Below are 26,702 nucleotides of genomic sequence, written 5' to 3' on the forward strand. Positions count from 1 at the left end.
TCACCCCCTCCCAAGTGACCGCTATGGCCAGTGCGTTGCAGCCGGCGTACCACGCCAATCCGAAGGCAGGAGCCAGGTGCTTCTCCTGGTCTCCCATGGGGTGCAGGGCCCAAACACTTGGGCCATCCTCCACTGCACTCCCGGGCCACAGCAGAGAGCTGGCCTGGAAGAGGGGCAAGTGGGACAGAACTGGCGCCCCGACCGGGACTAGAACCCAGGGTGCTGGCGCCGCAAGGCGGAGGACTAGCCTAGTGAGCCGCGGTGCCGGCCTCAGTTTTCAACAGAAGCAGGGAGCAGGGGCAGAGTCGAAGATACGTGGCTTTAGTGGAGCATTCGTGTATGTGGGGCTGAGTAGGGAGAGGAAACCGTATAGATTTAAAAAGTCCTGAAGCTCAGAGATGAACAGTCAGTACAGATGATAATAATGCACATAATAGTTACGTATTAAATCTCCACTTCTATCTGCCAATACAAGTTATAGCCCTATTTGTTTTCTGCTTCTTTGTTATTATTATTCACCTTCTTCCCCATCTTTCCTATTTTTCATAAAGAAAGTGAGGCCAAATAGTTAAGAAATGAGACTAAGTCCTCCCTCTAATCTATTTTAAATTTGTATCCTAAGAGCCAAAAGTTGGATGCATTACTGAAATGTCAAATTGATCCTATCTGGGTATGATACTCTGAAATAGAATATAACACATACCCCCTTAGAAGTCCTCCACTGTTTTATAAAACACAACTACACTTCTATTTAGGGATAGTTTATGAAGAAGTGATAACATACACTGGGAAGTCAGGATGGGTAAACAAACTTTGAAGAGATTTTAATTTCTCAGAAACATTTTCTAGGGCCTTTGCAAACAAGAAGACGTGGCTTCATTAAGTAGCATGATAAAGGTAGTTTGAGTCTCAAAAGCTTTGCAGCACAAGATAAAAAAGGTCTGGAGAGTTCTACTTCTCTCCAGCTCAAACTTTATCAGTCCACTTGGACTTCTTCCACATGAAATAAATACCTCCCTGGCAGGTGCCCTCTTAGCCATCACAGGAAGGATAATCAAAGGAGAAAGTAGAAACTAGCAATCAATTGATGGGGCTGTTGTTTGAGGGGCCTCATTCTCTCTGACTATTGTAAGGGACCCCTGCTCAAGGCAGGGTCAATCCTGCTCTCTCTTCTTTTACTAAATTTATTAAAATTGTATTTATTTTTATTTACTTGAGAGAGATATAAAGAGATCTCTCATCCACTGGTTCACTCCCCGGATACTTGCAACAGCCAGGAGCCTGGAACTCAATGTAGGTCTCCTACGTGGCTGTCAGGAACCCAACTACATGAGCCATCACCTGCTGCCGCCAGGGTGCGTATTAGCAGGAAGCTGGAATCAGGAGGCGAAGCCAGGACTTGGACCCGGGGCCTCTGATATGGGACACGGTAGTGCAAATGGCGTTTTAATAACCGTCCCAAATGCCTTCTCCACCTAACCTTGCCCCTTGGGCTCTGCAGAGCTGGGCTCAAACTAAAGATGGAGGCCCCGACTCTGTGTTCAGCCAGCATTCAGGCTGTCTTCCCAACTCTCTGATCTGTGCTACAGAGACGGGAGAGGCAACCTGGAGGAAGGGTTCACATGCAGTGCTGAGGGGAAACCCCAGGGACATCTGTCAGTTATAAATATCGCAAGCAAGAGAACCTACCAACAAAAAACTACTTACCCACTGCACAGCACCAGCGAGCCAGGTACTGAGACATGGGAGTGGTCATGCAAACTGGACTGTGCAGGTGCTGTATTTTTAAGACAGGAAATGTTTTCAGTAAACGGCCAGGTAGCAAATTACTTCAGGCTTTCTGGGCCAGATTATTTCGGATGCAACAATTCAGTTCTGCCAATGCTGCTAAGTGTGCAATCAGCCAGAGACAATGTGTAGATGAACAAGTGTGGCTGGGATTCCAACAGAACTGTACTTTGAAGACTGATGTTTGAAATTCACATCGTGTTCACCTGTCATGGAACCTTCTTCTCTTTGATATTTTTTTTTTTTCAAAACAGGCAGTGGGTCAAAGCTGGCTGACTTCTGCAGCATTAGGGATTAAGACTCAGAAATCAATCCCTGACTTCAGATTTAATGATTAGGATGAGCCTGAGTATGACTATCTCCTGCTCTCTTATGACAGGACTGGCCCATGATGCCACACAACGCTAACACTCCCACTCAAGTCATAAATAAGTTCTTTTTTTTTTTTTTTGATTTGGAAGATGCTGTTCAGTTAATTAGGAGTAAACCGTGGTTCACAGTGTGACCTCAGGAGCATCTGTAGGCATCAATTTCTCTATTTGTAACTGAAGATGCTAATTACTGTTCTTTTTCTCCCTCCTGTGGCTTTCTCTAAAATTAACGATGGTCACACATCTTAAAGCGCTAAATGCAGAGACACTTGGAGAGTGGATATTTTGTAAATCTACTTTAAGAAAAAATAACAAAGGATACAAAACAAAATGTTGCTTGCAGAATAAGTGCAGTTCCTTAACCGATCAACACTGGGTTAACATAACCACCTGTGCTAATGCTGCCTTAAATGTCTTTCATCCTTTCAACAGAACTTCTGCATAACCGCAGTGCTTAATGATTTGGTCTGAATTCTCACAAACCTCTTATGTACACATGCGCCCCCCGGCCACATACACACACAACAGTGCGAGTCCTTTCAAGTCTCTAACCCATTCCAATCAAGAACACTCAACAGATGACCTTCTTCCAAATCCCAGCCAGAAAATTCAAGCTGGAACATCTCTAACTGTGCTGTCTCAACCCCGAATGCCTGACATCTGGCTCATCACTGTCAATGTTTCTCTAATCTCAGATAAAATTCAAATCTTCTATCCAAAAGGAGCGGCTTCACCTGATGCAGGATCCAGCTCCCTTCTGTGGCTCATGGGCCCTCTTCCTTTGATGACTTCACGTTCCCATTTATTTTCCATCTGCTCTTCTCTCCTTCTTCCCCACAAATTGTCAATAAATTCCCATCTTTAAAGATAAACAAGACATCCTCCAGCTTCAGGCTCCTGTTTGGTCCTTCGATCATGCCCTTTTTCTACTCACCTTAGCCATTTCTGGAACGAACTCTACTTTTATCTTCAATTCACCTCTAGACCCAGTGCAATCAGAATTTTCTACTCTTATCACAACTCAGAAACCACTCAGAAAAGCATCAAATCCAGTGGACACACTTCCATCTGGAATTTATTGCAAGTGTTAGGGCTTGATCTAAGACCATGTTTTTTCCAAAGGAAGAGATAATTGCTTTTAACACTATTCAATGGAATCTCAATCGAAATCCCAATAGGATTTTGCATTGAGTTGAACAAGCTTTCCTTATACCACTGTATGGAAAAGACTAAAAATAGCCAAGAGATTCTAAAGATTAAGACTACCAGCTACCACACACTTGCATCCAGTAAGGCTATAATCATTAGAACAGTGTATTGTGGGTACAGCAAAACACTGTTCTACACATCATTCTTCATGCCTGCTCAGCATCATTGGTTAGAGCTGGCTCATGGCTCTCACATCTCCACCCCCATTGTTTCTTCTTGCCCTTCTCTCTGTGCCAAAGATTGGGAATTGTGCTTCTTCTATTTCCTCAACAGTTACATAAAAGAACACTGGAGGATTACCAAAGCCACCGCGTTCTTCTCTCTCATTTGATTCTCTCACTCAATGCATTCCCAATGGCTGGATGTTCTCTTCTGGGTTCCGCAATATCACGATGACCTGGCTTGTCTCTACTCTCTTTGGGCACTCTGATTATTCAAAGGGATTTTGCATTCCACATTAAAGTGCTGAAGAGCTCATCCTGGGCACTCCCCTCTTTTTCTTCTTTCTACACTCCCAGGCAGATGATCTCGTTCATTCTTACAGCTTAAGAGTCCACGTTTTTAATGCATGTGATGCCTAATTTATCCCCAGTGTCTTCTCTCAGCTTCTAGCTCAGAGATCCACTGCCCACTTGACAACTCTACTTCAATTTCCTGGAGGTTGGGTTAACCACTGGCGTTTTCAGATACAATACAGGGTGCTCAGGGAAGTCTGAATTTCAGACAAGCCACAAACTGTTTCAGCACAAACATGTCTCATGTAATGTTCAGCACAACTTATATTCATGGCTTACCTGACCTTCACATTGAACTGGGGATCATGTACTTTATTTTATAGGTTTGTTCATCCTGGTGAAAAATGTCCCAGCATGGAACTCTTGATTTTGCCTGCCCCCATCCTTCATACCATTCTCATCCCTATCTCTCCTAGTTTCCTAATTTTAGTGGCTCCAGTTCACCCAGTTGCCCAACTTACAACTCTAAGGAAATTAAACAGGATTTTCCTTTTCTTCCTTACCCCCCACATCAATGTCATCAGCAAATCCCACTGGTTCTATCTCCAAAAACGTATCTCAAATTGAGCGATATATCCCCAACCACAGTCAGCACTGTCTCTTATCTAGACCAACTCAATAGACTGTCATGATGCCCCTCTCTCACACTTGTCCCTTATTAATCTCCCCTCCACAGAGGAAGTTGGGAATGGATTTAATAATCAACACATAGACCCATCAATAAAAAGATCCCAAGGAATGGGATCACCTGTGCTTCTGCTTCAAGTCCTGCAGGGGTTTCCAACTGCACTTCAAATAGCAGGCAGACCTGGAGGACCAGCTCCGCCTGCCTCGCCTCTCCCCTGCCCTTCTGCTGCCATTCCCCACCCTGGCTGGCCTCTTGTGCTTCTCAGAATACTCCATCCTTCTTTGCTATCAGCACCTTGACTTTTTCTTCCTGGAATCCTTATCTTTCACTCATTTCCCGCCATCCTGGGTGTCCTTGTAGACTCAGATTAAAGGTTGAGAAGTCTTCAGAAGCAACCCAACCTCCTCATTCTCTCTGTTATCTTCTGTTTCTTTTCCTTTCCTTCATTGCATGCAGCACTATTCTATTTATTGGTTTATTTACTCATTTATCTTTTATTTATTTATTTTTTTGACAGGCAGAGTGGACAGTGAGAGAGAGAGACAGAGAGAAAGGTCTTCCTTTGCCGTTGGTTCACCCTCCAATGGCCGCTGCACCGCACTGATCCGATGGCAGGAGCCAGGTGTTTCTCCTGGTCTCCCATGGGGTGCAGGGCCCAAGTACTTGGGCCATCCTCCACTGCACTCCCGGGCCACAGCAGAGAGCTGGCCTGGAAGAGGGGCAACCGGGACAGAATCCAGCGCCCCAACCGGGACTAGAACCTGGTGTGCCGGCGCCGCAAGGTGGAGGATTAGCCTAGTGAGCTGCGGCGCCGGCCCTACTCATTTATCTTAACCTCTCCACATTCTAAGCTCCACACATAGGATCACAGATGATGCCTGTTTTGCTCACTATTCATAAACGGTGCCTGGGAAAATGGTACACCTAGAATGAGTGAGTAAATGTCTTTCAAGTCTCTTTCTACAGTTCCAGACCCACAAGCCCAAAATCTTGAGCCAACACGATTTATCTCCACTGTCCACAGGTCAGAGCCAAATATGCTTAGCCCAGCTCTGAACAGGTTCTGCACTGAATCTGAGTTTCTCAGAGTGCACGTGCTCTCTTACTCCCTTTGCACACAAACTTTCTGCCTACATGCCCTTCTTATCTCCATCAGCTGATCAGATAAATCCATTCTTCAAGACTCTTACTATTTCTTCTATCAAGTCTTCCCAGACCACCCAAGACAGAATTAACAAACTATTGTTTATATGCTGTCATATTTTGCTCAAAAGCCCTGTAAACAACTAATATTTTAAAGGATTTACTTATTTATGTGAAAAGCAGAGTAATAGAGTGAGAGTGAGAACAAAGGAGACGGGGGAGAGGGATAACCTTTTATCTGCTCGTTCACTCCCAAATGCACACAACAGCCATGGGTAGGTCAGGCTGAAGCCATGAGCTAGGATCTCCATCCAGGTCTCCCACATCAATGCCAGGGACCCAAGTACTTGGTTTATCATCTACTGCCTCCCATCATCATCATCATCATCAAGAAGCTGGACTGAAAGTGCAGAAGAGCTGGAATTTGAATGAGGCACTCTGCTATGTGATGCAGGCATCACAAGGGGTGGTTTAACCCACTGTGCCCCAATGCCTGCCCCAACAGCACTTTCTATGGGCCATTAATTCTATTAAGTTCATAAACACTCTACACACGTTAATCTCCGTAACCCTGGGAGATTATATTTATTATCTCCATTTAAATTTTTTTAATTTTGTAATTTAAAAAATAGACATATAAAATTGTGCTTATTTATGGGGCACATTGTGATGTTTCAATACATGTGTACGTTATATAATGTCCAACCAGGGTAAACAGACCTATCTCCTTAAACATGTGACACTACTTTACAGCAAAAAAAAAAAAAAAAAAAAAAAAAAAAAATTCCAGAATGCTGTCACCTAACTTCTTATAGAGAAACACAGAGTACATTAGCATCTATCTTTGTGCTGTTGTGCAAAAGAATCCCAGAGGTTCCTTTGCACTTGTCGCTGACTAACCTAGCCTACCTTCGAATTCATCAATGAATCTTTCCCCAAACCCCTCCCCCATCCTGCCCAGCCTCTAGTAACCACCACTGCCCTCTAACTTTTATGAGATCACCGTGTTTTCTTAGCATCCCCATGAGAGACCATGCGACATCTGTCGTTCTGTGCTGGGCTTATTTCACCCAACATAATGACCTCTAGTTCTATCCATGCTGTTGCAAGTGGTAAGATTCATCCGTTTTGTGGCTCAGCAGTATTTTGCTGGGTCTGTGCACGACATTTTCTTTATCCATTCGTCAGATGGCAACAAACGTGGGAGTGCAGATGCACTTTTGATAGATGGTTTTCATTCCCTTGGATAATCCCAGTACTGGGATCACTGGATCATACGGTAGTTCTATTCTTCTTCTTCTTTTGTTTCTTTTCTTTTCTGAGGAACTTCCATACTGGTTTCCACACTGGCTTTACTAATGTACATCCTCACCAGAAAGGTTAACATTTCTTTTTCTCCACATCCTTGTTAGCACTTGGTATCTACTACCTTTTTGATAATAGCCAGTCTAGCTAGAGTGGGGTTCTATCTTGATGTGATTCTGATTTGTATTTCTCTGATGACCAGTGAGGTCTTGTATTTTGTGATGAATTGGTTGCTCAATTGTATGTCTTCTTTGAGAAACGTGTTTAGATCTACCACTCATTTTTAAATTGGATTATTTGTGGGGTTTTGTTTTTGTACTATTGAGTTGTTTCAGCTCCTTATATATTCTGGATACTAACTCCGTGTCAGATCTATCCCTTGAAAATATTTTCTCCTATACTGTAGGTTGTCTTTCACTGTAATTGCTTTCTTTTCTGTACAGAGCATTTTAGTTTGATGAAATATATGTGTCTACTTTTGCTTTTGTTTCCTTGCTTTGGGGGTTTCATACAAAAAATACTTGATAATTCCAATATTCTGAAGTGATTCCTCCATGTTTTCTAGCAGTGTCAAAGTTTCGGGTTTTACAGTTAGTTCTTTATTTCATTCTGAGATGATTTTTGTATATGGTGAGACACAGGGAGTCTAGTTTCATTGTTCTATATGTGGGTCTCCATTTTAAATATTTTTTAAAAAGATTTTTTTTATTTGAAAGTGTTAGGAAGAGAGAAAGAGACAGAAGAGGAAGAGAGAGAGAAAAAAATCTTCCATGTACTGGTTCACTCCCTAAATGGCCAGGCCTGTGCCAGGTGGAAGTCAGGAGCCAGGAGCTTTATCCAGGTCAATCACGTGGGTGCTGGGACCTAAGCACTTGGGCCATCTTCTGCTGCTTTCCCTGATGCATGCAGAGAGCCAGATAGGAAGTGGAGTGGCTGGAACACAAACCAGCACCTTTATGGCATGCTGGTGATGCTAGTCCCAGATCTCCATTTCTCTATAGAAGAAAGCTAAGGTAAAAAAAAAAAAAAAAAAAAAAAAAAAAAAAGCAACGTACCCAAGCTATTATGAGAGAGGTCAACAAACTTTAGAGTCCAGACCTAAATCAGTTTTCCCTACCGTCTTGACAAGTATTGAATATCTTGTACACTACATTCTTATATATTTTATAATGTTTTACATTACTTTCCTCATTAGAATGAGAGCTTTATGGGCAAGTCAGTAATAAAATCATCTTTGCAAACCTAGTTAAATGTTTGCAAATGAATGCTTAATGAAGGCATTAATTTATAATTGTGCAAAATCCTTTGCTTCTATAATTATTGGAATTTAAAAATAAAAATCCTGCAGGAGTGTTCAACCTAGTGACATCTGTGTCCCAACACAGAGGCCTGATGCCTGCATCTTTCATTCTCTGTTGTCCATCACTGCTAATCCTGCACTGAGCGAGACATTCCTTCAGGTGTCCTGTTCATTACTGGGTTCCCAGGATAACGATTCCAAGCACTCAGCAGGTGGATGTGAATTAGAAGAAGGAATGGATGGAAGCAGACGGAGAGGGATGAAGAGAGCAGGAAGAAAAGGGTGAAAAGTGGAAAGTGCTGAGGCAAAGCACATGGAAAAGGACAGCATTTCAATAGATCACAGAGAGGTGGTAGGGAGGCAACGATTACAGATCACATGGAGACCGTTCCTCCATCACTTAGCACTCCACCAGATCACTCTGTGGGATACCTTTCTTCTTGCTTGGATGACCTAACTCCGACTTGAACACGTAGTTGTTCCCAGTTTGAACTATAAATAGTGCTATGATAAACATACAGACATGGCACATATTTGTGAATCCTTGTGCACATGTGTCATTTCTTTGGTTAGAGTTCTAGAAGTAAAACTTCTGTGCATTTTTAAGTTTATTGCACCTACATTAAATGGCATTCAAATGTTCTATCAATTTATACAACCATAGCAATGATGGAAGTACCTATTTCCTAGTACCTTCACCAATACAGAGATTTTTTATCTTATAACAGTATATGTCATTACTTTAACTTGCATTTCTTATTCAATAAAATACAAAGGATATTTCCTCAAACTCCCGGACTCCCTGACAGAGTTCTCCAGATCTATTTACGACACAGCCACAGTCCATCAGCCAGGGGGCAGTGATGGGCTCATCAGTGTTCACTAGCCTTTCTGTGCAACAGCACTTCAAATTAAGGACTCAATAATCCCAGATATTTAAAAAAAATCATAGAACCTTAGTGCATGGAAGTGCTTAAGAAGTTATCTAGAGAAAGATGTCATCAAGTAAAAGATAAATAGTAGAATATCAGTCTCAACTTGAAAGTAACAAAAATAGAATAAAATTATTTTGAAAATAATCATAGTAGTGCTTTTTGATAATAAGTAAATATTTTACAAACACTCATGCTTTCCAACATAAATTACCAATACTCCAACCTGTTCGGCTTTTTATGAAGAGGTATGACTGTAAGATAATGATCTTTATTTTATCTATGAAAGCCAGGTGGGGTAACCATTGTAGAAACATTGTCACACGTGTCTAAATTCATAACAACTATGAATTAAGGGTCAGCCCTCCCTTGACAGCTATATTGACTCAAAACACACACATTAAAGTGTTTTCTTAAGAAAATATTGCCACTGAATTTGTTGTGAGGTTAAGTGAATATTCAAGTTCAAGACAATATCTGCAAATGTCAGGTAGAAAGGTTTCATAGCAAAGGAAAACTTGACATCAAGTTAAAAATCTTCTAACAGAAAATGCTGAAGAAATGGATATTTATAGGTAAGCAAGCAATAATGTGAGTGAGGTGTCTAAGCAACACTTCTCTTACTCTTCCTGAGATTAAAATTATGAAAAAACTCTATTAGCACCATGCACGGTGCTCAGGTATCCATAAAGAGGAGAGTTTTCAGACAGAAAGAATATTTACTGGAAGAAGCTACAACTGTCCCACCAGTGACCAAGTCCCCAGAAGTACCCTCTGCAATGCCCTCAGCACTGAGTGGGATCACAGCTGGTTACAGTGTGAGTACACAAAGTGAGGGCAGGACAAACTTGAACATGGACTGGGAAGAGGTCACAGTGACAGAAAGTGGCAGGAGAGACATGTGTCCTCTCCCCAGACATTTTTCCTATCAGAACCCGAAATGAGTAGGTACAGCTAATTCCACCACGCTCTGCCTTCTCCCCCATCACAGCCATGTCTATAGTAGGTAACCATCTGTATCTTTTCATCTTTAAGGCTGGGCTTTGGTTAGTTTCTGACAGAGTTGTTCATTGTCCATTTGACTGTCAACTAACATGGTAAGGGATAACAGTAAAAACATAAAACTGGTATGATTCAACAAAATTTATCATTTGTGAAGAACTGCCTCTGCTGTGACACAGATTCAAACCAAAATAAATAGGAAAAATATAGAAGATATCATGTTTGAATTTTTGGTGATGTTCTAGAGGACTTTGCAACTATAATGAGCAAGAGTAGTAGTAAGAGCAGGTGCAGTAATTATTTTTTTCATTTTATTTGAAAGGTAAAAGGACAATGTGACACAGACAGATGGAAGGAGATCACTCATATTCACGAGTTCACTGCCCAAATGCCAGTAACAGAGAGGGCCAGACCAGGCCAAAGCCAGGCCTCCCGCAGGGGTAGCAGGAACCCAAGCACTTGAGCCATCTCCAGCTGCCTCCCAGGGTGGGGTTTTAGGAGGAAGCTGGAATCAAGAGCATAGCTAAGACTTGAAGCCAGCCACTCTGTTAAGGGCTGCTGGATTCCCAAGTGTCTGTCAAATGCCTGCCCCTAGTGATGCCAACACTGAACCAACTGGCTATCTGGCATTATGCTAAGTGACTTATATGGATTATCCCATTAATTTTCCTAGAAACCTTGAGATATATACCATGAGTGTCCCCGTTTCACGTGACAAACTTTTCTAGATAGACTTAGGGACTAGTAAATTAAGCAATCAGGTAACCCACGTCACACGACTAGAAAATGAAAGACCGAGAGTTTAATTCAGGCTGTTTGACCCAAAACCTTCACAAAGAAAGAGAATATAAGAGCATGAGGAGTGAAGACAATCCACGGAATGGAAGGAAACGCTTGCACACCTTCACCTGATAATGGATTAGTATCCAGAATATTTTAAAAACTCTTACAACTCAAAAACAAAAATCAAAACACTTCTTCACAAACAGGTGAAGGCAGGGTGTGGAGGCTTTTAGGGTGGGAGGACCGCTCTGTATGATACCACAGCCCGGGCACACACCGTTACCCAGTGGCTCCAGGGGCAGGGAATCTTTTCTTCTGCCCAGGACACTTGGACACTTACAACATATTTCACAGGCCATACAATTATCAACTTAAAAACTGGCCTGCTTTAGAGTTACTGAATTTTGAGTCCTGCCTGTGTTTGCCTTGGCAGGGTCAGCTCAAATGATTTTTGTGGGTCTTTTACGTGGCCTGTAGGCTGCTGGTGAAGTAACACCTTGACAGCAGGGACTCCATTTTGGAGAACCTGAGGCTCCATTCTGGGAAGGTGTCCCCCCAACACACACACCGTGAGACTCTGCTCTGAAACTATGATCTAAAACAGTCGGGCAATAGCAGTCCACTACGTCACACTTGGCAGAGCATAGAAAACCCCTAGCATGATCGCTCAAGCTTGGAAGCAGATAGGCTGCACCTGGGTTAAGGATACAAATGTAACTGTCTATGTCCTACACATGATTAAACCCAATACCTGGATTAATGTCAAGATTATAATTAAACTTGTTAAGATTGTAACTGGTATTGTCAAGATTATAATTGATACTAGCTTTGTATAAGTTTTAGGTCAGCTTGACCCCAGTAACCATGTATTCCCCCCGACCCTAGGAACTATGTATTCCCCTCTCGATTTTATGGTGTTTGCCTTTATAAACCCTGTTACTTTGGGCTTCGGGGTTGAGAGTTCTTTAGGACATGAGCCCACTCTCCACCACTGGCAATAAAGGACCATCAAATTCTATCAATGTGTGGTGCTCCTTTGTTTACACTCACTCAGGTACAACACTGGACATTCCCTATCCCTGGAAACTCAGAGAATTTATTACACCAACAGTGAACCCTAATATAAACTATGGACTCTGTGTGAAATTTTTTTTAAAAAATTTAAATAAATATTTTTCCAAAGAAGATATACAAATGCCCAACAAATAAATGAAAAGATGCTTTACTTGACTACTTATTAGGAAAATCAAAACCACAGTAAGATACCACTTTACACTCAATAGGGTGACTCACATTTTTTAAAAAAGGAAAAAAAAAGGAGGAAATGATCACCATTGTTCTGTCGTGGAGGAAGAATTGAAACCCTTGTAAACAACATTTTATAGACACACAAACGGATGAACAAAGTACGGAGGTCATACACACGAAATGTTATTTAGTCACAAAAATGAATGGAATTCTGTTATATGCCGTGACATGGACGAATTGTGAAAAGGCTGGACAGAACGTGAGAAATATTGTGTGATTCCACTTAAATGAGGTAAGCAGAGTAGGTAAATTTGTAGCTACAGAAAGAGACACGTATCAGGATGATACAACATATGGGAATCAGCCTCAAAATTTGGGGTCATTCAGGAAATACCTTTAGATAACTCAGTAAAGAACACCAACATTTATGAAGGTTTACATGAAAGATCTGCGATTCTCCCATTTTTCTAGATCCAGGTGGCCAACAGATTCCATGCACAGATCTTCCTTGAGAGCCCTGCTTGATAAGAGCAGTGTTCAGGCTGGTTCTGGGTGAGATGGAAATGATGACTGTGCGTGTCTAGGATAGCCTTGACTGTGGCCAACATATTGGCCTATGGGAGTCTAGACACTGCAGAGCATCCCCACACTACATCAACCAGCCAAGAAGCGTCACACAGGGATACTCCAACTGAACTGCATTTAAACATGCAAACTTGGGCACACATCGAGGAAAGTTAACAGAAACACAGCTAGGAACCATCATTCTACTCCAGGTAAGAATGCTTCTCATTCAATCCATTCCCAGTGTTCTGTATATTAGGAGCCACAGACTCCACTTTCTACCTTAACCTCACATTGAACTACAACTAATCTTCTCTATCCTTATTTTCACTTAGCTTTGATTTGTTCTCTTACACTTCTCATCTGCTAGAAGCGACTGTTCCATCTGCTGGCATAAGATAAAACATAAATATATAAATTTCCCAACCTAGCTATGTTATCTGGGGAACTCCCAGTCTCTCAGGAGGGTGGGTATTCTTATCCACGAAATGTGAGGTTATTATAGTTCTGAAGTTTTCTCATCTTTCTAGATAAAAAAGGGTGAAAACTTATTTTTATGCTATCAGCTGTTAAACTATTACTATTGGAATAACACAGCAAGAGGCATGCATCTTGATTCTGAACATCCTTGATAACTCTTCATAATCGATACCCAGAAAGAATTCGGTAAAATTCTCATTTTGAGGGCAGAGTGGGGGATGGAAATTGAACCTTCTTAGAAAGGTCAGTGACACAGATACGTGGGTAAATAAACTACAGTTGATTTGCCACTAAACTGTTGCTGAGAGGACAAAAAGGCATGTTTATAAACAAATGTGTAGTGAATGTTCTTGAGGACAGCAGTGTACAGACAGTGGTGTGACGGCATTGTGCTCATGAAACAGCTCTTGTGGAGTTAGGGCGTCCACTTCAAACAGGCATGGCTGTGTTTCTACTCTACATGACATGCTTATCCCCCACTGCAGGAAGCACATACGGATTATGAATGTAATCGATGTCCAGAAAATGCCACAAGACGAATGCCAAGAGTCAAGTGTCTTGCATGAGTGATCTCATCAGCTCTTCAAAAGGACACTGTACAGTTGGTAGTATGTAAACTCCTCTAATGGCTCAAGTATTTGGGCCCCTGTCACCACGAGAGAGACCAGGGTGGAAGTCCTGGAACACGGTTTTGGCATGGACCAATCCCAGCTGTTGCAGCCATTTGGGAAATGAACCAGCATGGAAGACTGATCTCTCTCTCTCCCTCTCTCCCTCTCTCCATCTCCATCTCTCCCCCTCTCTGTTGTTTTTCCAAATAAATTTAAAAAAATACATAAGAAGTTTCTTGAAACACAATGCACATTCCTCATACTTACCTTTCAAAAGCATACAATGTGGTGATTTTTAGTACAGGTTGAACACCCTTTACCTTGAGATTAGGAGTGTTTTGTTGGATTTGGGTATATTTTCACACACATAATGAGATTTCTTAGGGATGAGACATAAGTCTGAACATGAGATTTATTTATGTCCCTTACACACCTCATTCATGTTACTGGGAGCTGGACCTGAAAGAACTAGCAGCCTCATCTATCGACAGATTGAACTCCCCTTTCCTTTTCCCTCTTATCTTGTCCTTGTTATTTTGATTCAGCACCAGGGACAGGGACTGAGCTTTCGGTAACACACACACACAGCCTGGAGGTAATTTCATGTAGCATTTTCATTGTGCCTGTGCTTTTGCTGCGACCCGTCCCATGAGGTCTGGTGTGGAATCTCCTCTTTGTGCTATCCTGTGGGCATTAACAAGCTTTTGGATTTAGGGACATTTCAGGTTTCAGATTCTCAGATTAGGGGTCTTGTTTAGTTTGTATTTGACAGTTGTGCAACCATCACCAAAATCTAATCTTAGAACATTTTCATCTTCCCAAAAATATACCCTGACCTCATTAGGAGCCCTTCCTTGTTCATCCCTCCCAGGAGCCCCAGCAGTCAGCTGGCTACTTCTTGTCTGTGCATTTGTCTCTCTGGACATTGCATACAAGTGAAATCACACAATATGTAGTCTTTTGTAACTACTACTACTTTTGTTCTCTTAAATTACCATTTTTAAATTTTTGATTAACATGTAATACTTGTACATTTTTATACAGTACATTATACTATTTCATCACGTATTCACAGCATAAACCACCCAAAACAGGCAACTAGCCTTTCTCTTTCCTTACCTTTATTTTATGTTTGAAGGCTGATGGCTCCTCTCTTCCAGTTCTTTATATGGTATACAATAGATTATTGTGAACTATAATCATCCCACCACACTACTGAACAGTAGCAATCGTTCCTTCCATCTGGCTGTGTGGTTACTTCCATCTGACTGTGTTTGGCACCTGTTACCCAACTTCCCTGTATCTTCCCGCCCCCATCCTCCCTAACCTCTAGTAATCATTATTCTCAGTTCAGAGTGACTATTTAACTTGATTAATTAATTAATCTATTTGAGAGGCAGAGAGATGGAGAGAGCTCCAATCTGAAGGTTCATTCCCGAAAGCTTATAATGGCTGTGGTTGGGCCTGGCCACAGCCAGGAACCAAGAAATCAATCCAGGTCTTCCATAGAGGTGGCTGTGACCCAACTACTTGAGCCACACTATGACCTCCCAGGGTTTGCATCGGCAGGAAGCTGGAATCAGGAGCTGCAGGCAGGTACTGAATCCAGGCACTCCAACATGGGATGTGGGCATAATAACCAACATCCTGCCCCTGGGCCAGACTCCTACTCCCACCTATATTTTTAAACTTTTTAAACTTCAACACATGAAAGAGAACAAACAGCATTTGTCTTTCTGTGCCTGGCTTATTTCATTTAATATAATGATCTCTGATTCCAAGCATTTTACTAAAAATGTCAGATTTAATTCTTTCTTTTGGTTGAGCAGTGTTTCAGTGTGTATATCCCACATTCAGTTTACCCATTCATCCATAGATGGACAGCTGGGCTGACTCCAGATCTGTGCTCCTCTGATAGTGCTGAAACAAACAGGGAATGCAGATGTCTGTCACCCGGACTCAAACTGCACATATTATGGGGTGTGGGTGTCAAAAGGGCAACTTGTCCCACTGAGCCACACTTGCCCCTGCTTCCACTTTTTGACTACTATGAATAGTGCTGGTATGAACGTTTGTGTGCACATTTTTGTCTGGACATGTTTGCAATTCTCTTGGAACTGCTGGGTCACATCAGGACTCTGTAAGTTTTAAGTGTCTTCCAAAGTGGCCGTACCATTTTACTTTTCCAACAGCAACGGATTAGAGTTTTGATCTCTTCCCCTCCTCAACACTTGTTATTGTCTGTGCTTTTTATTTTTAGCTATGCCGGGGGTTTTGTGGGGCGTGTGTACATTTTCCTCACAATTGTTCTTGAGCATCTTTTCAAATGTGTACTGGATGAACTGAATATTTTCTTTGGAGAAATGCTTGCTTAGATCCTTTGCCCACTTTGAATATTGGTTTTTCTTTTTAGTTGTTGAGTTATAAGTGTTCGCATATATTCTGGATATGTTTTGCAAATATTTTATCATAAACATGTTTTGCAAATATTTTCTCAAATCCTTATTTTTTTAAACATTTTTGATGGCATAGTTTGATCCATAAAAGTTTTTGATTTTTATGAAGTTCAACTTATTTATTCTTTTGTTATTTACGCTTTTGATGTCATATCAAAGAAACCACTGCCTAACCCAAGATCATGAAGATTTTGGCTTTCCCACTCATGGCTATGGCCCATTTTCAGAGTTGCACACAGTGTGTGAACACAATTTTTAGAGAAAACTAATCAAAGAGAGGTCAGGCATTTTCCCGGTCTCTCAATAAGCGAGGGATCGAGCCAGGATAAGATCTCACCACTTGGCTACGGAGTCTGCACACTGAGTCTAGTTGTTAGGATGACTTCTAAGTCGCAACTGGTATTTTTTCGTCCATCAAAACAGATGTAAATTGACAGATTATGTGGACTTCGCTCTTTTAGTTATCAGTGAGTAGAGACTCCTAAGGAAGAAGACAATATCCTCAAAAAGGGGTTGTTAGGTTTCTACTTTATTCAAAGAAGCACCACAAAGACACGTGAAAACTTTGCAAAGCAAAGCTGACGCTTCACGCTATAAATCTGTAGCCCTCACACTGTACTGGAAACGTGTTACTACTTCACACTTAACCCACTGCTTTTGGTAATTGAAATCACAAGAGAAGGCTGCACCACGCATTCGTTTTCCTCAACATATAGGACACATCATTCCTTCACTATATTAACTTATATAATGCCTGTCGTATAGCACGGTCTGTGAAAATTGATTTTGTAAAGGGAACCATCTTAACACTAGATAATATCTAATTTATTCCAACTGGTTTGTATCTATAGGAATTTCACCAACATGACATGTGAAGACATGTGAAAATATCTGTTCTCATGATAGGCCTAAAAACAGGGTCTGGTCATGAATCTGCCATTTCATGTGAAAGTGCAGGGGATCTGGGGGGTTAATAGCTTTGGTAATGCTAGGTCACATCAGCACAGACTGAAACACTGGTCCAGCCAGAACTGCCTTGGGTTTCCCAATCTTCGATGTATTGTTCTACCCACCATATATCACTGACCACTCAACACAGCAATCATTAACAATTAAAGTCAATTAAAATTCATAGAACTATGCGTTATCCACTGTATAAATGAATTATACTGCATGGGAGATTTCAGAATGGTTTATTAAATAAACCTTTCAGTTCTACCCACCACCACCACCACCCCCCCCGATACTGACAGGCTTTTCAAAAAACAATTAATTTGACTCAGGTAACAGTGTCTATTCTTTCCCAACCCCATTCAACTACTGTTTTATCATTTATGCAATTTAACGCATAATGTATTGTGAAAGAAAGACAAGTACTGGGTAAATTAAGAGTAATCTGCCTGTTGGCATTTTCTTGCTGACGCAAAGCTTGTTTTTAATTTGTGCTGTATGCTTCTGTTAATGAAACTATTGAAAATTGAGAGGAAAGTCTATAACATTCACATAATGGATATTTCACCTAGAATATCAGTAGAGGCTTTAAAATAATGTTAACTGGAGGCTCCTAAGAGATGCTATTCACAGAGGATGGTTTTCTTCTTTGAATTTGTAATGGAAACACTTTATGTTTTCAGGGAGTTCTGTGATCTAAACCAATCAGGACAACTGAGCCAACGTGAAGGGGTCACTGGAATTCAGAAACAGTTGAAACTGTCAGGCTTATTTTCCTTTCCAATGGCATAAATACGTTCCTGTAAGCAGTAGAACGTCACATTCTGACACCGCACTGACTACACCTAATTAACTGGATGACCACTGGAGAAAGCTCTCCAGAAAGCCCTGGTCTGAACACTTGAGGCATTCTATCCAGCCCTTACGGAGAAGCACAAAACACTGACAGTATTCTTTCATTTCTCGCAACAGAACCAGAACACAGATTCTCTCAAAAGCTGGGGAAGGCCTCCCTGGATCTCTGTTACCCTGGGATAATAATGTGGGACTAGATGTGAGGTCATGGATAAACATGCTGAACAAAGCATGAGCTCAAAAATACTGAGTCATTTATCATCTTCATATACGATGAAGAGGAACAAAAATGACACGTGCTAAGCGCAACCATCTTTCTTCACAATATACTGGGTGCTAGCAGGTCACGTTCCTCCAGAGACTGAAGAGACCATGGGAAGGGAAGTCCATTAAAGCAATGAGGCACCTGAGCTCCAGGCTAACCAGGGAAAAACATTTTGTAGAAGAACATGTTAAATAAAGTATCATATTATTGATTTCTGTTTTTCCTGGGAAGCCAAACCATATGACTTGCATGCTCAAGTCCAAACGTGCTTTGGAAAGGCTTCTGATGAACAGAGAAGCACCTGGGATGTGAGAAATTCAATCTGCTTCAAGAGAAAAGGCAACGCAGCAATAAAAAAGGAAGATCATGGCCAGGGTACCTGGGTTTACCTTTGCTTGGCGAAAGTGGTAGACCACCAGCATGCTCACAAAGTCGAGCAGCATGCACAGGGCTTGGAAGGAGATGATTGCAAGCCGCAAGTATTTATCCTCCTGGACAAAGCACGGGCTGTCATCAGCACAGGAGGGGCAGCCCTCCCTGCAGGGCAGGCAGACGTGCGCCTCTTCCGATCCATCCTTTGCACTTCCTGAAAAATGATGATCCGGACCCCGTCCTGAAAGTTCCAAACGAGACCACAGTGTCAATCAGTCGGGTGAAGGGACCACATGATGCTTGGGAGAAAATATCTGCAAGCTACACATCGGACAAGGGGCTGATATGCAGAATATGTAAGGAACTCAAACTCAATAGCAAAAGACAAACAAAAACAATCCAATTGAAAACTAGTCAATGGATCTAAGTAGATATTTTTCAAAGGAAGACACATAAATGGCCAACAAGTACATGAAACAATGCTCAACATAACTCAAAGCCACAATGAGAATATCACCTCTCTCACTATGATTGGCTATTGTCAAACAGATAGGAAATAACAAGGTTGGTGAGGGTGTGGAGACACAGAACCCTTGTATACTCTTGGTAGGAATATAACCTAGTACAGCCACTGTGAACAACAGTATGGAGACTCCTTGCAAAACTAAAAATAGAGCTGCCATATGATCTAGCAACCCGCTCCTAGGTAAATGTCCCAGGGCAATAAAATGCATCTCTCAGAGACAGCTGCACTGCCATGTTCATGCCGGTGCTACTCGGGGGAGCCTGGAAGAGGAAACAGCCTACATGCGCATCAACGGATGAATGGATTTTTAAAAATGTGGTATTATACAATGGAGTATTAGCTAGCCATAAAAAGGATGAAATCTTGTCATTTGAAACAGTATGGATGGAATTATAGGTCATTATGCTAAATGAAATAAACCGAGTCCAGAAAGACAAGCAACACTGATCTCACCCATTTATGGAGTCTAAAAAAAAAAACAGGTGACCTCACGGAAGTTACAAATGTAACTGTGGTAATCAGCACTGGTCAGAGAACCAGCGAAAGGCTGATTCACAGGCACTGGGCTATGAATGGACAGGAGGAAGTCCTGGGGTTCTACTGTACAGTACACGAAGATACATAAGGTTAATACACTGTATATATCACTACAAAAAACAGAAGGTGGGTTTTTGGATGTTTTCACAATAAAGAAGTATTAAATGTTTATAAGGATAAATATATTTGCCCTGATTGGACACTATAAAATGTATACATGTAATAAAATATCACACAGCATCATATAAATATGTACAATAGAAGCCATAGAAGTATGGCTTTTAAATCTTTAAATAAAAATTGGCCCAAGTGGGAAATAATAGTACGACCTGCACCTGTGACATGGGTGAGAATGAGTTCAGAGTGAAAATCCATCTTTACCTCTGCATTCTTTGTCACGTTTATAAAAGATCCTTTACCAACCCTCAAGAGACTTACTTTGCCTTTGGATTCAAACAAAACTGTATTCTTTAATTTTAAAACTTTCTTTTAGAGCAATTGAAGAAAATTAGCACAAATGGAAAGAAAACTCATGAAGGGCAGGGAACAGTTTTCTAAGCTCTGCGTGTCATTACCTACCACTCTCCAATGGATGGAACTCCCTAAAGCACAGGTCTTACTCCACAGATATTTGCTCAAGAGTAAACCAGGAGGAGGGGTGGGACAGCTACATCTTTTCACGCACCAAGTACATATTCCCATCGCGTTCTGGAACTTCTTGACCTACATGGTACAGAATCTAAAATGAGCTTCTGGTTACTCCTACATTCTGCAGGGACCTTGTCTATCAAGTTCATGAGGTCTAAACTGCATAAATGGGTACTTAAACGACAGTTGTTCAGTGTGCAATTGCCTAATGATGGTGCCTCCCTGGCCTAGAGTGCAATCCGCACTTTCAGGCTATCATGTCACTTCCCACTTTGCGTGTCTGTAAGACTCTTCCATCCTGGTGACCAAGGACTGCTACTAATCCTCCCTTTGATTGGAGAGTCTTCCAACTCACTTGTCAAACTTAAATTAGCTGTGATGCTCGATATATAAAGATTACCTTTATCACTGAGTTTCACAGCAACAAATATCCAATTAATAACAAAGACTAAAAAAATTTCCAACTCTGAACTCTATGAAGACATTCACGAATGTGTACTCTGCTCAGTATATCAAACCATGATTATCTTAGGAGAGAGTTTCTTCTGATTAACAGTATTTTGCTAACACAAAATTTAACAGAATATATTTACTTCTTTCATCTCTTGCTATCCAATCACACTCTTTCTAAAATGAATTAACCTACTTTCCTTCTCCGGTAAATAGAACAGCAGAGACATAATTGAATATTTAATTGATGACTCAGGGCATGTTACTATTTGAGAGTATTCACTCTGTTACACGGTGAAAAGTAAATGGATTTTAGTGTCAAGACTCACTTCCTACCCTGGATAATACTGACATTTGGAAAGTCAATTGGCCACTTTGGGTGTTAATTTACTTATTCAAGAAATATGAATTTCTTGGAGACTTTTGGGGAATTAAATGAGATGGTTTGCATAATCACAGTAACTGGTCTTTCTCCAAATGCAGGAGTTTCAAAAGAAAGGTACCACTACTCAGAAAACCAAGACACTAGAAGACAGAGCAGGGCTATGGGAAGGGTGAGTGTGTATGATTAATTCCATTTCAGACAAGAAGGCTTAGAGGCACAGCTCGTCACAATAAGAAATAATACCAGAGGTGGGCATAGGGGCTGGATCAACCCTGGGAGCTTGTGTGGTGAAGATTAGGCAATGCAAAGAGCAAGAAGCTAGAGAGGCAGAAGTATCTACAATGTCTTAACAAAAACCTGAGATTTACTGGAAAATGCTGGAATGTGACCAAACAGGATGACTGAGGAAAAGCTATGACACTTAATGGCTTTATAATTCATTGGCCTTTAGCATGGTAAATTCCAAAGATTGGTAGAGATTGAAAATGGGTTGTCAAGGTTAGAGGACTAAAGATGGGGTTAAGAAAGAAGATGTTAAGTGTTGTGCCTTTTTAAAAATTTCATTTTTAGTAGAAAGAACAGAACGTGATATTTCAGTAGAGACGTACTCTATGCAGTGATCAGGAAAAGTGACATATCCATGTCGCTCAAATGTTCATTATTTCTTTGGGATGAGAATATTTAAAATGTTTCTTTTAGTCGTTTGGACATGTACGTCATCACAGCTGTAGTCACCCTGCTATGCAATGGAACGCCTCCTACTTAACTGTGACTCTCCCACTCCTTGAGCACCATTCCCCTCTCCCCAGCCACATCCCAGTCCCACCTCTGGCAATCACCATTCTACCCTCTGCTTCTATGAGTCCAACATTTTTAGATTCCACATAAGTGACACCAGGTGGTATTTATTTCTCTGTGTCTAACTCGTTTCACTTAACGTAAATGTCTTCTGGGTTCATCCATCCATTTTGCTGCAAATGACAGAATTTCCTGGTTTTGTTTTTTTCTTTTTCCTCCATTACAGCTGAATAGTATTTCAACATCTATCTATCTATCTACAAGTGAGAGCTGAATACAGTTGTAGTCAGTAAAGGGAATCATTGGCGGGCTCCTTAAAAAAGAAAAGGACTGGAGAAGTTAGGACTGAATGCAATCAACAGAAATGAACTCCTGGAACACTTGATATCTCTCTTCACATCAGGAAAGTGGAGGTGGATTAAATTTTTTTTGAATTTTCTTTTTGTTCCCCTTTTGCAGAGAAGAATCAGATGAAAACACCACTTTACTTGAGGAAAAAGAACATGGAAGCCAGTCTTGAGTCTTACTATCTCTCAATACATCAGGTAAGAACATGTGTTGAGAGTGAACAGGCCAGCTTTGAGTTTGCGGGCATGAAAGATACAGGCAGCAACACAGCACACTATGGCACGGGATCCCTGGGCAGGGAAAAGAATCCAGTTTGCTGGGAGGGTTGGGGTGGGTGTTTAGCAGTTAAGACACTCACACCCTGTATCAAGAGCCCGAGTTCTATACTTGGCTCCAGGTCCTGACTAGCCTTCTTCTAACGCAGACCTTGGAGGCAGCAGTGACGGCTCAGGTTGCTGGGTATCTGCCACCCACAGGAGAGGCCTGGACTGCTACTTTGCAGAAGACCTGGGAGACCACGGTGCCCGGCAGGGGGTGGGGCATTTGGAGAATGAATCAGCAGACAAAGATGAAGACGAAGAAGAAGAATGTGTGTGTGGGTGTGTGTTTGTCTCAAAATAAAGCAATAACAGGGTAAGTGTCAGGCACAGCAGTTAAGTTGCCACTTGAACAACTGCATTCCCTGTTGGAGTGTCTGATTCAAATCCTGACCCCTCCACTTCTGATCCAGCTTCCTGCTAATGAGTACACTGGAGGTCAACAGTGATGGCTCAAGTCCTTGGTCTCCTGTGACCTACATGGGAGATCTGGATTGAATTCCTGGCTCCTTGCTTCAACCTGGCCCAGCTGTGGGCACTTGAGAAGTAAACCAGTGGAGGTATGATCTCTCTTCATTTCTCTCTCTTCAATAAAGTGAAATCAAGTAAATTTAAATTAATATTTGCCTTTTTTTGTAGGACTTTTTAAATTTTTTTTTAAACTTTTATTTAATGAATATAAATTTCCAAAGTACAGCTTATGGATTACAATGGCTCCCCCCCTCAACTTCCCTCCCACCTGCAACCCTCCCCTTTCTCGTTCCTTCTCCCCTTCCATTAACATCAAGATTCATTTTCATTTCTCTTATATACAGAAGATCAGTTTAGCATACATTAAGTAAAGATTTCAACAGTTTGCTCCCACACAGAAACATAAAGTGAAAAATACTGTTTGAGTACTAGTTATAGCATTAAATCTCAATGTACAGCACATTAAGGACAGAGATCCTGCATGAGGAGTAAGTGCACAGTGACTCCTGTTGTTGGCTTAACAAATTGACACTCTTGTTTATGGCATCAGTAATCCCCCTAGGCTCCAGTCATGAGTTGCCAAGGCTATGGAGGCCTTTTGAGTTCACCGACTCTTATCTTGTTTAGACAAGGTCATAGTCAAAATGGAGGTTCTCTCCTCCCTTCAGAGAAAAGTACCTCCTTCTTTGATGACCCGTTCTTTCCACTGGGATCTCACTTGCAGAGATCTTTCATTTAGGTGTTTTGTTTTTTTTTTTTTTTTGCCAGAGTGTCTTAGCTTTCCATGCCTAAAGTACTCTCATGGGCTCTAGAGCCGGATCCACATGCCTTAAGGGCTGATTCTGAGGCCAGAGTGCTGTGCAGGACATCTGCCATTCTATGAGTCTGCTGTGTATCCTGCTTCCCATGTTGGATCGTTCTCTCCCTTTTTTGTTCTATCAGTTAGTATTAGCAGACACTAGTCTTGTTTATGTGATCCCTTTGATTCTTAGTCCTATCATTATGATCAATTGTGAACTGAAACTGACCACTTGGACTAAGCATCAAGTTATGCTGAGATGAGATGATATGACTTACTTAGAGATGTGGTCAAGATAGTATTGGGATTTTCTACAATTATTAGTAGCATGGAAGCAAACGCAGAGGGCAGAGAAGCTGAACAGACAGAATAATGAATACTGTTTCAAGGACACAGCTTTGCTTTCATGACTAAAAACTGGGTTCCTAGAGACCAGGAGTATCAGAGAAGGGAATGAAGAGGGGAAGGAGGAAAAGTTAACGCAAACTATGTAATGAAACTACAGTCTTTCTGTTTCTGGGTGGGCAGCAGGTGCTCAATCCTCCAGTGACCTCCTGAAGCTGAGTCATCATCAATCTCATCTTGGATCAAGGGTGGCCAGAGTCAGGAACTGCCCACAGTCCCAGGGTTTACCCTCATGAGTATGGAACAGTTTGCTGCCTCCTGCGCCATGACTTCAGAGGGGCCCCATAGCACACATAAAGGGAGAAGTGTGAAAAGAGGGTCCAAGCCAGACACCAATAAGCACACTTGTGCAGACCGTTCAGGAAACAGTCACAGCAATGGCAAGAGTAAGAGGTAGGCTGTGAGGAATGGGGAGTGTGGAAAGCAGGTATTCAACACAGACACAAACTTCAGCATCAACAGGACACACAGGCCAAGAGCTAAGAAGGATGAGAGCTTCACAGGGTGATGTGTTAATTCTTGAGTACGAACGAGATAAAGGGAAGCCAGAGACACAGTACTGAATAAGAGAAAGGAGACGGCCAAGGATTCAGAAGGTGTGATGATGGTGACTACAGCGTCGAGAGGTACAGAGCAGGGAGACTGGGGGATGACGGGGATGGAGCCCAGGGTGCAGACTGGAGGGCAGAGGCTAGAACTTCCCTTTCTGGACAAGACAGAAGAGGACTGAGTTCACCCTCCCAGTAGAAACAACCAAGTAGCAATCAACGGGCAACATACTGAAATAGACATGGGACATCAGCAACCCAAGACAGTGACTCCAAACACAGGCCAGATTCCTCCAACCAAACCACCATAAACAGCAGGGCTGAAGAGGCAACCACAACAGAGGTTCCACTGGGGAAGTAAAGGTCTCTGTGGAAAGTACTCTGTTTTGGAAATGCTTCCCCTGAACCTGGTCTTTGCCGTTTCTGCTTCCGCTAAATTTGGCTGACATTTTCTCATTGGCTTAAGATGCTTCTGGCTCCATTTAAACCAAACAGTCTCTGCTGTTTACCTTGAATATAAATGACCCTTTGAACTTCACCAGTGTCTGCAAAGGTTTACAGTTCTCCCAGATGGGATGAGCAGAGCCTGTTCAGAACCTCAAATCTGACAACTACTGCAGTCTATGAACTGTGTTGTGTATTTGGGCCTGTGGGTTTTTGCAGGATATGGCAGTGGCATATGGGACAAGGCCTTTAGCTTGGGAAAATTTTCCATCATTTTGAAGCAATCAAAATTTAAGAATACCTTTCTCCTCAGAACCAAATCGATTAGGTCTAAAAGATCTCACTTTCTCCCTTTCCTTTCCATGACGATTATTTCACTCTTGCTCCAATTTCCTCATCTGTAATTGCTCTTCTGATGCAGAGTGCATTTCTGTATGGCATTCCAAGTCAGTTCTGGAACGAGGCGTGGATTGAAAGGCGGTACTACAAATTGTGAAGCATCTGACAGAAGCAAACTCTCAGTCCACTCCACAACCAATTTTGAGTGTCAGATTACATGCCAGGAATAGTTTCAATGGAGTAAATGGGTCAACACAACAAAGATTTCTGTTTCTGAGGAGTTTAGTCAAAGAAAACAGACACAATCTAGGTTAGTCAACACAAAAGGTTAAAAAAAAAGTATCATATGTTAAAATGAAGAAGTACACCCCCCCCAAAAAAAAAACAAAAAACAAAAAACAAAAAACAAAAAACAAAAAACAGTGGGACAAGGTAAGAAGCATCCAACATGCTGGGGTGGGAATTGTAGTTTTCAATAAAATGGCTGGGGCCGGCACTGTTGCATACTGGGTAAAGCTGCCAAGCCGGCAGCCCATATGGATATGGGTTCAGGTCCTGGCTGTGCCACTTCCAATCTGACTCCCTGCTATTGGCCTGGGAAAAGCAGCAGCAGATCACCCAAGTGCTTGGGCCCCTTCATCCATGTAGGACAACCAGAAGAAGCTCCTGGCTCCTGGTTTCAGTCTGGCCCAGCTGTTGTAGCCATTCTGGGAGTGAATCAGAGGATGGAATCAATCTCTCTCCTCTCTCTGTCTCTCTCCCTTCCTCCCTCTCTCTCTTTGTATGTCTCCCTCTCTCTGTTACTCTACTCTCAGATAAATAAATAAATCTTAAAAATAACTATAATCCATTCTAAATTTTCTAATATAGGCACTATTAAATCATGTTGGTTAACTATTTTAATAGTCA

The 26,702-nt window shown here is 41.7% G+C and overlaps 1 protein-coding gene across 2 annotated transcripts in view; it reads right to left on the reverse strand.

Annotated features, from left to right (window-relative positions):
- Positions 1–26,702, reverse strand: part of GPR158 (G protein-coupled receptor 158) — a 351,668-nt gene that overhangs the window by 145,507 nt on the left and 179,459 nt on the right. For both annotated transcript variants that reach the window (XM_051820964.2, XM_002717291.5), the window contains one exon: positions 18,796–19,019. In XM_051820964.2, the coding sequence (XP_051676924.2) occupies positions 18,796–19,019 (224 nt within the window). The remainder of the gene's footprint in view (positions 1–18,795; positions 19,020–26,702) is intronic.

The sequence above is a fragment of the Oryctolagus cuniculus genome, chromosome 13, assembly GCF_964237555.1.
Source record: "Oryctolagus cuniculus chromosome 13, mOryCun1.1, whole genome shotgun sequence".
NCBI classification, from domain to species: domain Eukaryota; kingdom Metazoa; phylum Chordata; class Mammalia; order Lagomorpha; family Leporidae; genus Oryctolagus; species Oryctolagus cuniculus.